The 14,775-nt window shown below is 40.2% G+C and overlaps 1 protein-coding gene across 4 annotated transcripts in view; it reads right to left on the minus strand.

Annotated features, from left to right (window-relative positions):
* Positions 1-14,775, minus strand: part of DMXL2 (Dmx like 2) — a 79,934-nt gene that overhangs the window by 15,826 nt on the left and 49,333 nt on the right. For 2 of the 4 annotated variants that reach the window (XM_069982961.1, XM_069982950.1), the window contains exons 21-32: positions 14,065-14,162; positions 12,782-12,947; positions 12,401-12,665; positions 10,822-11,885; positions 9,119-9,310; positions 7,669-7,745; positions 4,996-5,126; positions 3,943-4,191; positions 3,644-3,787; positions 3,221-3,402; positions 1,949-2,085; positions 121-206 (exon numbers count right to left, since the gene is read on the minus strand). In XM_069982961.1, the coding sequence (XP_069839062.1) occupies positions 121-206; positions 1,949-2,085; positions 3,221-3,402; positions 3,644-3,787; positions 3,943-4,191; positions 4,996-5,126; positions 7,669-7,745; positions 9,119-9,310; positions 10,822-11,885; positions 12,401-12,665; positions 12,782-12,947; positions 14,065-14,162 (2,791 nt within the window). The remainder of the gene's footprint in view (positions 1-120; positions 207-1,948; positions 2,086-3,220; positions 3,403-3,643; positions 3,788-3,942; positions 4,192-4,995; positions 5,127-7,668; positions 7,746-9,118; positions 9,311-10,821; positions 11,886-12,400; positions 12,666-12,781; positions 12,948-14,064; positions 14,163-14,775) is intronic. The other 2 variants (XM_069982980.1, XM_069982971.1) reach the window with 1 other exon arrangement.

A 14,775-nucleotide genomic window follows, 5' to 3' on the forward strand; every position in this document is an offset into this window, starting at 1 on the left:
AACAGCAATAGCATAGTGTCGGCAGCTTGGAGAAATTCACTGCTTCAATAGTGCTTCATAACGTTAATTGATAACTCAAAGTATAAAAAAGTTTTTATTCTGGTCAAGACTTTAACAAACCTGTGAGTTCTAGTCCAGCAATCGGGAAGAAATTCTTAAGATTCTGTATTGCAAGTTTCACCAGTGCCAAACGGATAAGTGTCCAGCTGAAAACAGATAGAATCATAGATTGATGCTGCATTCTGGAATCAGTTTAGAAAACATTAAAGTAAAAACAAATATTCGAAGGAATTGCATTAAGATTAAATTGCACTGATTAATAGACGGAGAACGAGTTTGAGGCTAACAAAATTTTATCGCTGTATGATGAATGTTATGCAGATTTTCTATATACTGTACATTTTATTTTCTTCAACTGAATACGGAAAATAGCACAACCGTACTGTATGCCTTAGGCAATACTACTCACTACAGGATCTACTCACTACAGGATCTCCACAAATCCTATAAGTCCAATGTAATATACAAAGCAGTGAGAAAAAAACGTGTTAAATACACTTGTACCTGAGTACTTCAAGGCGGTAGTCCTCTGTATCTGGATCACCAAAAAGAAAGGATTCCACGAACTTGACTGTTAGTCCATATGGATTTTATTTCTTAGTACTTGGAACAACAACTTTGCTCACAGGCTGTTCCATACACTCAAGCGTCCACCTGGCGTCAAGCCTTTGTACCAAGTACTAAGAAATAAAACCCATATGGACTAATGGTGCGTTTACACAGGCAGATTTATCTGACAGATCTTTGAAGCCAAAACCAGGAACAGACTATAAACAGGGAACAGGTCATAAAGCAAAGACTGAGATTTCTCCTCTTTTCAAATCCATTCCTGGCTTTGGCTTCCAAAATCTGTCCGATAAATCTGCTTGTGTAAACGCACCATAACAGTCAAGTTTGTGGAATCTTTTCTTTTTGGTGATCCAAATACAGAGGACTACCACCTTGAAGTACTCAGGTACAGGTGTATTTAACAAGTTTTTTTCTCTCACTACTTTGTATTTTACATTTTATTTTCATTCCACATCATTTTCAATTTCTCTCAGTATGAACTGGGACATTCTTATTTGCAGCCAGACTCCAACTTTAACAGATAGCTCTCTTTAAAAGAACAGTCAGGTGTATTTCTCCATGCATACAATACATTTAGAAATAAAAACATGATGTGAAAAGCCCTTGAAGGGATTATCCAGTAATATAAAAAAACAGCTACTTTCCTGCAAAACTGCACCACTAGAAATGAGTGATAAGCGAGCATGCTTGAGTCCATCCGAACCCGAGCATTCGACATGTGATTAGCGGTGGCTGCTGAGGTTGGATAATGCCCTAAGGCTATGTGGAAAACATGGATATAGTCATTGGCTGTATCCATGTTTCCCAGACAACCTTAGAGCTTTATCCAACTTCAGCAGCCCCAGCTAATCAAATGCCGAACGATTGGGTTCGGATGGACTCAAGCATGCTCGAGGTTCGCTTATCTCTATGCACCACCCCTGCCCTCTGGTTACAATTCAGCTCCATTCAACTTCACTAAAACTGCAAAAACACACCCAAAGTGAGGACAGGAGAGGTGCAGGTTTGGAAGGAAAGCAGTCATATTTTTCTAAGCCTGAATAACCACTTCAAATATGGTAAACAAATACCAGGGCATGAAATGAAAAGCAAAAGATTTTCAAGTTACATACTGTACCATTAAACTGATGCTTGAAATGGGAGCAATACTGTGTCACAGCTCTTCTCCTATTTATTATACTATACATTGTATTAGTAAGTTTATAGAAATCAAACACATGATCATTTTACGCATTAATCCTTGTCTGTTTATCTATCTCTTCAATAACGTTATCATGTCAGGTAACAATGTGTTCAGGGGACTACATTTTGTTTTTACCTGTAAGAACTAGAATTAGTATGCTCTTGTATTTGTGTATCAGAAAGGAATGCATCATCCTCGTCATCATCATCATCACTTGGAATACTTTCATCCGAGTCATAAATTACACCGCTGTCCGATAGCGGAAGAAAAGGCTGCAATACACAGTAGACAGACAACTTAGAAAATGCCTCCACTATAGAAGTACTTTGTGTAAAGCTTCTGCAAGCTTATCAAGTTATTAGACCTTATGCCTCTCTCCCTTCCCAATGCAGGCTCAGTTAACTAACCCCTTGTGGTAAGGCCCTTTTATCAATTGTTGCTTACGAGGGTCCCTAGGAACATTAATTCACCCCATAATCTGCCCATTCAGCAAATGCTACTTGACGGCTGATTAGATTTTTTGTACTACTGGTAAAAACTGCTTCTATGCTTCCATCAGAGAAGTGAGCAATGCTTCTATTCTTTATTATATTTGCTACACATTTCTAGTAAACACAACTGAAATGTGCATATTTTGTACTTTTCATAAGAGGAAACTCAGAAACATTTCTTAAATCTGCTTCAAGACTGTAAAGAAAAAAAAACTCTGATGTAAAGAATAAGACTCCAATATTGTGTCTGGTGGCAAAATTAAACGGTGGCAAAGGGATCACAGAAGATTCATGACCTTTAAATATTTTGTCTGCTGAATAGGAGGAGGATGAGGCACAATGCAGCTCCGTCATTAACAATTAGCAGTCATGCCTACTCAATTGCCTTATCATAATATTACCAATGTACAAGTAGGAAAACCTCTCAAGCCCCCATTGCTGTGTAAGAATTCTGACATCAAAGATTTGCTGAAACCAGATGCTAAACTATAAATATTTTACCAACACAAGTTCATCTTTTTTTTATACCACAACTCTTTTAGTTATATTTCCCACACACCGTACTCTATGTGCAATTCTCTTTACCAGCCACAAGCTTAAATGCTGCACAATCCATACATACATTGATCAAACTTTTCCTTGTCTTCTTTATGCTCTAAAATAGCCTAAGTTCATTGGAGTTCATTGAGGAGTGGCTGGACCAATAACGAAAATAGAGATAGAAGCTGAGCGCTGTGCCCCTGCTTTTCTGCTCATCACTCCTCCAAAGGGCAGAGCAAGGGGTGAACAGATTCCCAGAAAGTCTATAAAGCGACAGGATACCCAATAGGCATCTTTAATATTATCTATCATTATCACTGTAACTGGCCCACTTAGAAGAACCACCGCAACAAAACAGACTAACAATCCAACATACCTTGGCCACAAAATAGTCCCACATGCTTAGTTCTGGGGGAATAAACTTTTCTTTGTAGGTGGGTCTCTCAGCAGGGACTGGGGGTGGGGTAGCAACATCCTTTATTGGTCTTCCAGGCACCAGCATTCTCATATTAAAGCGGCGGCGATGCTTGTCTATTTCTTCAGTCAGGGCAGGGATTGCTGGAAGGAAAGAACAAGATAAACCTCTTCAAAGATGCAATACACAGCATCCAATTATGACCGACTCACTGAGCATGTAGAAAGAGGAAACCATTGCAATAGTGAGGTAGGAAAGATTTTAGCAGTGAGACTGTACTACTACACAAGTCACTGGGCTCATTTTGTTACATGCAATAATTACAAGGTGCGGAGATGGAAGAAAGGCGCTCAGAGCACAGCAGTAGTCACACTGGTTTCTCACCACATACTGGAGGCCCCTGTCCATTATCAGTAAGAGAAGCAATGTTTTTAGTGTTTAAAAAAACACTTTCTGATTCTGGTTGCTCCTCATTTGGCAATAGCAGAGCACATTGTGGATTTTGCACATCCAAGCTGTTGCTTCTACCTGGATGAGATACACCAGCATTGGACATATCAAGTCTTTCAGTTATAAACCTCATATATGCATTTGTTAAATTCAGTGAAACCTAGGAAGGTTAGTTGGCATAAACTGTTTCAGGATAGAAAATGCCCATCAGTACCATGAAGTGTTAACTGTACCTGGAATACTCTCTGGTGGTTTTCTTGGCTTCACTACAAGCTTAACGCCACCTCCAAAAACCGCTGCCCACATCCGATTGTTCAGAGGATGAGCAGCAAGACGAAACATTTCAGTGCTGGAGTCAGTAGCAAGGGCGTGAATCAGAAGGCTGACGTAGACAGCTACAACCGCTTCACATAACAGCACATTGAGTTTAGGCTGGTCCTCATCTTGAGCTGTACTTAGTAGATTTATTAGAGAGCTAACACCTGAGAAATTAAGTGCAAATTGAAACTAAACACCACAAAAAACAAAAAAACAAAACAGCATTAAAGCAACTCTGTACCCACAATCTGACCCCCCAAAACCCCACTTGTACCCTCAGATAGCTGCTTTTAATTGAAGATCTGTCCTGCGGTTCATTTGGCAGGTGATGCAGTTATTGTCCTAAAAAACAACTTTTAAACTGGCAGCCCCGTGCCCAACAGCCGTGGCCTAGATTGTGTGTGCATTAGGCTGGCACAACCTCTCTGTCCCTCCTCCCCACCCTCCTCATTATTAGGAATGCTCCAGGCAGATTTTCTACTATTCATCACCTGTGTCAGCACGGTACATGGGCTGGATCGTTAAGGGACCTGAGCAATGTTCAGACAGGAGAAAATGTTCTAGGAGCATTCCTAATGATGAAGAGGGTGGCGAGGAGGGACGGAGGGGTGGTGCAAAGTTAGTGCACGGATACTCCAAGCCATGGCAGTTGGGCACGGGGCTGCAAGTTTAAAAGTTGTTTTTTAGGACAATAACTGCATCACCTGCTGAACGGACCCCAGGACAGATCTTGGATTAAAAGCAGCTATCTGAAGGTACAAGTAGTTTGGGGTGGGCAGATTGTGGGTACAGAGTCGCTTTAAAACCCAAATAACAGACAGCATGACACAGAGAGAGGCCCACTTACGACAACAAACTAGGATTTACTCTAAAACGAAGTTAAAAGAAAAAAAAAACAAAACATATGGACGACAAGATTTCCTTGATTTCCTTTAGTTAGTGTCCCCAATGCCAGTTACTGTTCTTACCTGGCCACGAGGCAGGCGCTGAATTGGGAGTAGCATGTTCTTCAATACTCTCTGTCCGCAGTCTCCTACGTTCACTTAGGAGGAGGCCTTGGTAAACCATTCCTGTAAACTGATTTGCATCTGTCTGACTGCTGCATAAAATAAGTGTGAAAAGAACATGACAGATAAGTAAGCTGCAGGTCCTCCCTTCATGTGACTGCGTAGAGCTGTCAGTCCTGTGCAGTCGGTTTTGTGTCAGACACTGCATTTCATTACGGACTTAGAACACAGTTGTGTGCATGCAGCCTGTTTGTTAGGGCCTGTTCACACAAAGTGTGAACTCAATGTGAACATACCCTAATCCATGATCTGTGAGATGGTCACATTTCATAGATTGAACACATCTCTGCAAATGGGATTCACAGCATCATGCTGAATGACCAGAGCACTATCCTATCATAATTCACTATGATGCAGAGTCTGAGTGACAAGGTGTTCAAGTCCGTGGAATGTGGCCAGCATACGGATCATGGTTCATGGACGGAATATGGCCTTAACATTTTGGCAGATTTTTTGTAATCTACAAGTTGACAGGAGAGAAGTAATGGTGGTTTTACACAGAACGATTTATCGTTCGAATTTGCACGATAACAGTCGAATTCGAACGATAATCGTACGTGTAAACGCAGTGAGCGATCAAGCGACGAGCGAGAAATCGTTCATTTTGATCTTTCAACAACTTCTCAAATCGTCGATCGTTCGCAAAAAATTTGCAGATCGTTCAATGTAAATAGTCTTTCAACGATTTTACCTATGTATGAGATAGGCTTAAGAGATCGCAAAATGATTTTTCCGTACGATGTATCGTTCCGTCTAAACGCTGATCGTTATTAAAAAAATTCGTTCATTCAAAATCGTTAATCGTGCAATCGGGCGAATTATCGCTCCGTGTAAAACCACCATAAGCCGCAGTGTCACTTAGAGCATGAACGTACTGAAAAATGTTGAATAAAACATTTCCGGCTAATCTTACAAATTAAAAACTACGAGTAATTGGCTATTCCCATAGCTGTATGTTTGTTCTATTTTGATTTTTCTTTTGCAAAAAAAATCGGAATAAATTCCACTGCTAGGGGGCAGCACAGAGGCTTAGTGGTTGGAGTTTGTGTATTCTCCCTGCGTACTGTACAGGACCCTGGAAAAGCTCCAGCCCGCAACATAGAAAGTGATTTCTAGCCTACAGAAATTCGTTTCTTACGACACGTAAATACTTGCTTCATCTGTATTGGCTGTCTGGTCATTTTTAAGTCACAATAGACTAGCTTACAGTGAGCATTGTAGAACCAAACTATATTATATACAAGATAAAGCTGTACACAAAAGATGTTTTATACATTTAGGAGGCTTCAGAACCAAATAGCACTTTCCCATAGAGTTATATCCTGAAGTTACAACAGATTCAGCTTAGAACAGTCATCCTGAAACAAGAATTATATTATACATTATATGCACAAAAGATGTTTTATACTGCAAAATAAGCTGGTTAGATAACATTTCAGTCAACTTAGCAAAAATGCAAATGCACACAGGAAAAAGATGAAAGCCAGAGCATCCCATGTAAATCCTTTTATCAAGGCCAACCCTTCATAGGCCGGAAAGTAGTTTGAATTCTGCTCTTTGTCTTTTAATCTTATAGATTGCTTCATGCAGGTAAACAAATTATCTGGAAAGTAAGATAAATATAGGTGATGTTCCTGCAGTGGTAGTAGAGGATGTCAGTCCGGAGATGTCAGCACCTCTTAATCATCAGCTACCAGAAGAGAATGGTGAGAAAAGTCCTTTATATTTACAGATCACTTGTGTGCAGGTGTCTACTTTCCCCAGCGCAGCTGTACAGTGTAGAGATAAAGGGAATATTATGCTGACTGCAAGAATTTGTCAGAGATATTGAGACACCACCACAGGTGATCAGGACTGGGCTCCCACATAGTGCAGGTTTTCCTGATATGTACAAGGAAATACAGCTGTGTGTGACTAAATGAGATTTTCACACACAGTCCCTGTGAAAGACGTGTATCTGGGAATGTTATGCTGGGTTTACATAGAGCGATAATGCACCCGATCGTACGATTACGAAGTAACAATTTTTTTTTTTTTTTTTTAACGATCAGTGTTTAGACGGAACGATATATCGTACGGAAAAATCATTTTGCGATTGTTTTGCGATCGCTTAAGCCTATCTCGCACATAGGTTAAATCGGTGAACGACTGTTTACACGGAACAAATTTTTTGCGAACGACCTACGACCATTTGAGAACATGTTCAAAAATCAAAATGAACGATTTCTCGCTCGTCGCTTGATCGTTCGCTGCGTTTACACATGCGATTATTGTTCGTGCAAATTTTTTTAAAGTTTCCCTGTCATCAGGGCCACTGCCGGATCAGTGGTAAACTCCACTCTACAGGCGGAAGCCCGGCTACGACCAGGCACAAGACCACAACGCATGTGAACCCCTATTGGATCAGAATTCCGTCCTCAGAGTTGAACCAACCGCTGATCCAGGTATACTTTAGAATAACAAATTTATACATTTTTCCTGTAAAGTCTTTCCTTTGTAAATAAAACTAGATTTAAAATGTAAAACCAGTGTGAAAGGAAACCATATAAAATCACCCCGGGGACCTTGGGTTACCTGTAGCTGTGACTGTCACAAAGTGCTTGGTAAATTGATGCCGAAAGTGACGCTGCCAGCAAATGAAGTGTGTATACCTTGGGGGGAAAAATAATGAGAGAACTATAGTGAGTATTATACACCATGAGTAGTGACTTATCAAAAAAAAGAAGAGGATCTGACAGCTCTCCCGACATCTTTCTCCATAAATATCTCTATTTTCTAGAGAAGAATGCTGGAGCTTCTTCTCTTAGAGTTCAGCATTGTCTCATTCCTCTGTTGTTCCTCCTGGAAATGTGACACTAAACTGACAGCAGGGCATTCATCTTGTCAAATACTTTCAAGAGGAATAAAAAGGGAAGTGTAGAATCTATATTAAATACAAGTTTCTGATAATACAGACATGTCAGGAGCGGTGACAGGCTCTCTTTCTGTAAGTTTACATATTTACAGCAGTAACATCATTGTCTAGACTGCTGTACAAGGAGTGAAACCTACAACAATCAGCAGAATAGAGTCTTGCCCATATCTACATTTCTTAACTTTCTTTTGGTTTGTGCAGGTTTGTGAAAAAACAAAACAAACTGAAAATTCACCAAAATTCATGCTGAGGTAAGTGCTAAGTAATATTTCTTGAAGAGAACTGTGTGCTATACTTATATAGTTTCCTGGGTGGTCCATAACAATTGCTGTCTGGGACCTGTTGATAAAATTTGGGAGCAGCTACCTTATACTACTAAACACAATACATAATACACAAATAACTGGCACTGCACAATGAAAACTGCAATGGTGTCACGTCAGGGAGGTACAGTGAGCCCTATCTGAGCCCAGCTCTGTCTACTAGACAAACTACCCAAAGGCGGCAGACCCCAACTGGGTGACGGTTCCCACATTGCCAAGTGCTGGAGCCATCAGGGACAGAATAGTCCACAGTCCAAATCAGTAACCACTACGCCAGGCTACAAATCAGAACCAATGAGAGTAAACCGTAAATATGACAAAGGGTCAGAAGAGACAGCAAAAACAAAGTCGAACAAGAACCAAAGGGACTGATTTGACCCACTCCCAGCTGCTGGTTTGCTGCACAACCTCTGCGTAAGCAGGCTGGGGGGGTCCAGGACTGCTACCCTGTTCCCGAAGTTACGGCAAGTACGACATGGCCTTTGCAGGAACATGGACAGGTAAGTCTCTGACAAATGGTTAGAATTGGTGTCACTTACGGTCCCCTTAAACTTTAGACTTACATCGGTAGTTAAGTCTGTCACTATAAAAGTGTAAGGGGGTCTCCTTAGACTCCACCAATGGGGTAGGGCTTGATGGAACTTCACTGCCCAACCCCTTTTGTTCTTAAGGAAATAAGCCGATGCGGCTTGCCCCTTAGCTCTTCTTAAATAATATAAGACGGTTAGGCCCTGCCGAACGTTCACATATAAATATCAAATCTCAACCATTTCCGGGGTTTTCTTACCTTAGGATCCTGGTTTTCTGGGTGTGGAGGATTCTTCATTTGAACAATGGTATAGAGAATGTCATGGATATGGTTATTAAGGTAAAGCACGGGGTTGGCAATCACAGTCTTTGTTACAGCAATGCTTGCTGACAGTAAGGGAAGTGTTGTCGGCAGGGGAAGCGGAGACTGAAGCTGCTTTACTGTTGTTTCCTAAGGGTGAAATTAAAAGAAATATTGAGTTATACTTGTGTCTAATAGCCTCACCCTGAATATATTTCATGGTACAAACTTAAAAATAGCATCTGGAAAAAGTTTCTCTCTCTAGTGGACAGCAACACCACTGCCTAGCTTTATCACTTGTTTATTGTGCATTTACAAGTCATATCACAAGAGTTCCATTATGGTTATTCTTTTGCCCTCTCTGTATATTTAATGGTAAAATTAAGGGGTCATTAAAAATTGGTCCCTAAATTGGTACTTTTAGTCCCTAAAAAAGCCAAAAACAAATCACCCATAACTGCTCTTTGAAAAAGATGAGAAAAAATACAAACACAAAAACCTACACTAGACTGATCATAAGGCGATGCAAATATAAATCAGAATGTGATAAAATATAAATGTATGAATATTGTTTTCTGGCTTCAGACCATTATCCTAGATGATACCCATACAAAATATATTGTATTTGGTTGACCTAATTTTATTTTTTCCACTACTGTAAAGGACAGAAGATATCTAGGTCAGTCATGGATTAGATAGGGTTGTACACAGCCCGGCAGGTGAGGTAATAGAATGTTCTAGGACATTACAACTTATTTTGTCAGTATGATCTGATCATCAAAATACAGGGAAACCTGAGGGAACTATAGGAGCAGGTATAATACTCAAAAAACCAATACATGTCCTCCGTGACCCTGCAAAACATTGCTAAAATGTGTCACTTAATAGAAAGAATAGAATTTGCCATGCTAAGTTCTCCACATACCCAGAAGATAAATATGTTTAACATAAAGACATGATTCAAATAATAGTTCTGCAGGGGTGACCCCCTCTGTACATGGTTATAGGTAATGCAGGAAGCACTTGGCAACATGAAAATTAAAGTACAAGCACAAAAATAAATAAAAAATTGAAATTAATGTGCCAGAAATAAAATTTCTGATTGGATCTGACTTAAAGATGATGTCTGGAGAAAACTTTTATTAAAGTTACCCTTTTTTTTCCCAAAAGTTACAAAAATCCCCAATATACACTTATTACGGGAAATGCTTATAAAGTGGGGTTTTTTTTCCCTGCACTTACTACTGCTTTAAGGCTTCACTTCCTGGATAATATGGTGATGTCACGACCCGACTCCCAGAGCTTTGCGGACTGTGGCTGCTGGAGAGAATGATGGCAAGGGGACACGGAGCATCCCTCTGCCATCATCCTCTCCAGCAGCCACAGTCCGCAAAGCTCTGGGAGTCGGGTCGTAACATCACCATGTTATCCAGGAAGTGACATCACCATTTTATCCAGGAAGTGAAGCCTTGATGCAGTAGTAAGTGTGGGGAAAAAAAGGACTACCTGTAATAAGTGTATATTGGTGATTTGTATAACTTTTGAGGGGCAATACAATACTTAAATAAAAATTTTCGCCAGACTTCTCCTTTACTATGCAATCACACATGTTTTTTTTAATACTTCAATGCATACACATAAACCCAGAGGTATGTTATTACCTGCTGAGACTCTTGTAATAAGAACTTCAGCTCCATCCTTACAGAGGCCAGGCCACCGCCCTGTGCACCATGTAAACTGCAGTAGCTCAGGAAGACTCGAAGTAGTGCCTGGTTCTTTTGCAGCCACCATTTCCGTTTTTCAGCATGCTCCCGCTTAGCTTGTAACCTGCGACGTTCAATTTGATGTCGTTCATAGGATCCTATATCAGTTTTATCTGGAAATTCCTGACTCTCCAACATATCCATGGGTGGAGGAGTTTCAATTGTGAAGTCTTTGCTATCGGTTTCATGGTTGAATATTTTGTGCATGGCAGCTATCTCTTTTTCCAGCCAGTTGTACAACTGGAACCTCAGTTTTCCGCCATCTACTTCATGTCCTGTAGCCAACGTCCTAAGTTCTGTCATAAGGATCTTTAAGCAAGCTCTAAATTTAAGCTGTTCTGCAATGACATCAACTTCACTTCCAGTTGGTATGGAGTTGTCTAAGGTTGGTGTTTCAGAACTGATATCTTTTGGGCTTTGATCCAGATTTAAGCTTTTTAACACCAAACCCTCATCCTCCTCCTTGTCACTCTCTTTATCCTCTCCCCAGTCCAGCTGAAGTGGCTCATCCTCAATTTTAATAAGTGGAGAACCCCAGTCAAAATCATTGACCGGTTCGTCAAAATTCGACTGCTTTGCGGATGCTGCTGCTGGGGTTGACCAGACTGAATCACTCCCATCCTCAAAGAGATTTTTTCCTATAAATGGCATAATATCTGGCCCAACAGACCCCACACTTAAGAGATCTTCATTATTAACCATTGATTTACTTAGCTTTGGAATCTTTGACAAAACTTCCAAAGCAAGAACTGGACATCCCACTTTGAAATGGGCATTTGCTGTAGTAAAAAATAATTTCCTTTCTATAAGATTTATTTCATCCACATGGTTTTTGTCTGTTTTTAAGCCAACAGTAGCAAGAGTGGCTTCTGGGGTAGCAAAACGACGGCGGAGTAGAAGAGGGTGAGTACGAAGGTAGTTGTAAAAACTGAACACCACAGGATTGCATGACTTGACTAGAACTAAAAATAAATAAATAAAATTTAATCACACCAATATCTTTCACTCTATATACACATACATAGGAAAATACACACAATAAAGACATATAAAGTTATGTTCCTAGTTAGTCACGTTGTCTACATATAAAGATGATATTTTGTCCCCCAAAATACAAAAAAAATTCAGGAAGGCAGAAGGGTGCGGGAACATAATAAAGAAAGTTTCCTTACCCATCCCCGTGCCCCATAGTCCTGGGTCCCCTTGACAGCCGACAGCCACCTGTTTGCATAGCCAATCAGTGACTGAGTCACTGATTGCCCGCTCAGCCAATCACTCAACTGGGCCGTGCCGTTGCAGCTGGAGGAGGGGGTATGCAACGTCAGTGGAACCCGAAAACTGCGCAACAGAGGCACGGGGACCGGTAACTATACATTGTTTATTCAATATCCCGCACCCCCCTGCCTGTCTTTTTATTTCATAGGACTTTCAATGTGTTACCATTGTAGTCCACAAAATAAAACTGGTATATACTTACCAGGGATTTCATCATCTTCCTTTGGGGTTTGCTCTAATAAAGTATCTAGTGCCTTAGTGTAGTCTTTCATTATCCAGTAAGCGATACTCCGAAGAAAAGGGTCAGGATGCAGCTTTGTACAGCAGAACCCTGTGCCATCTTTCTGACATCCCAGTACTCTTTCATAGAGGAGAGACTCGTATGTAGAAGAAGTGTCAAATTCTGACTCATACAACCGAGCTATAACCAATGCCAGCTGAATGTCCTCCATTTTTTCCAGACAGACCTACAAAACAAAAAAGTAGTTTGCTTAGGATAATGAGCCACAAATGTAACCGCTGGATAAATGAAAACAATAAAGATCACCCATAACAATGAAAAAACAATAATAGCTCTGTATACCTCAATAGCATCCTTTAGTGAACCAGCTAGTAAAAAGAAAGCTGCAGACTGCTCAAAGCGCTGCTTTCCAAGCAAGGAAAATGCATTCTTTAGGGCTGCTTTTCGCCATCGATCCTCCTTAAAATTATGGCTAAAGAATTGTGTCATTTTCTCATCGTGTTGTGACCTGTAAGAAGAGTTTCAGAATGAAATTTGTAACTATATGCTCTGACCATTACAGTATTTAACAAAAAATGGGAACAAAAATATATTTTTACACATCAGTAGTTATCCTGAATTAGTGACGTTGCACTAAATTTTAGTCCACAATCTTCACTTCTACATTTATTTTCACATCTCCAGTTTGCAACCTGATCCTAGTTTATGTGGCCATGTCCCTCCTAGTAATACATATAGGAGTGGAAAGACTTAATTTCAGTATTAAATTCCATTACTACATGAGGGATCTACTCTTCCCTAAGCTAACAGACACTGATATTTAGGAGCATGATTTCTCATTCTCTCCCTGGCTACTGCTAATCTACCTAAACCTCTCAATCTACAGTAATACAGTTGACCCTGTAATCAGCCATCTCTGATGGTTTAGATGCTTTCCTTGCACACCACAGTCTGAATAGGAGGGGAGAGCTGACACAGCTAGGATTAGTGCGCTATTCGATCTAAGTCACAAGTAACAGGACAGACAGCTTTGTGAAGGAAACTGCTCAGACTATTAAAAAGTACTTGTCACTAGGGTAAAAAAAATAAATTAGACACGTCAAAGACATGTTAATTTTTTTTTATCGATTAGGGTCTGAGTGTTCAGGCCCTGACAGATTAGTAGAACGAGCTTCCACTCACTTCTTTCACTGCTCTGAGACAAATTCCATAGACTTTCTATGGTAGGTATGATCTCACTGCTTACATAGCTATGTAGACATGTAAGCAGTTTGAGATGTCTTTTGTAGCCGACAGTTCCTTTAATAATTTACTGACATGAACTGCTAAGTCTGTAAGGAGATACGTCTGAAGTTTTTCTAACATGTCAATGAGCTTCAAGTGCCAACTGGGCAGATCTGACTGCCGGAAGTGCCACAAACACTACCCCAGCTCTGCACCACCCCCTAGACTTGATTGACAGCTATACTGAAGGTGATAGCAAACAGCACAAGAGATGATAATCAAGTCTCTTACAAGTAATATTTCACTTATAAATGCCTTGAACCAAATAAATATCAAATAGAAGATGGCGATGTTCTGGACAAAAAACAAAACAATGATTTTAGATTTTATGTACTACTTGCCTGAATAAACCCCAGAGAACAGCCTTCTTCTTCATTGCTAGGTAGAAAACAGCAGCATCTAATGGATCATTGTTTCTCTGGAATGATGCTTTAGCAACCTGTTAAAAAAGGTACATTCAGATACAAATACATGTGAATATCAAGCGAAGCATAAGTGAACCCACAATTCCCCTATTATGATTGTTGTGCACTGATGTATCAGCAAGAATTTTCAATCCCTTAAAACTTTTACATGTAATAATGACCTCTTAAAATATTCAGTATGGAAAAAAAGTATCAAAAAGGTAACCTCAAGGTGCCCAGGGGTTTCCTACAAAATCAATGCATTTAAAATAACTTTCACAGAATCTCTGCTTACAGTGCTTAGCACCAGCTTTATCTGCAAGGTTTACAACACATACCACCAGCCCTTCACTTATTTAGCAATTGACACCCCTGATCCCCATATAAAGGTGTCGAGACACATTGGGCTCACCCACATTCAGCAGTGTCTGTTATTATGTAACACCACAAACCTTCAGAGTGTGCAAAGCAAATCGTGGGAGTGAATCCACAATGTACAATAGGAAACGCCAGCTTTTGTCACAGGTTTCCCTTAAGACCATACAATTAGAGGAAATATAGCAAATTGCTGCTACGTTTAATTTTAAAAGGGCCAATTTTCCTGGGTTAAGTGCATAACTTCAGGGCATAGACTGGGAGCGGCTGCTG

This window comes from Dendropsophus ebraccatus, chromosome 1 (assembly GCF_027789765.1).
Source record: "Dendropsophus ebraccatus isolate aDenEbr1 chromosome 1, aDenEbr1.pat, whole genome shotgun sequence".
Classification (NCBI taxonomy): domain Eukaryota; kingdom Metazoa; phylum Chordata; class Amphibia; order Anura; family Hylidae; genus Dendropsophus; species Dendropsophus ebraccatus.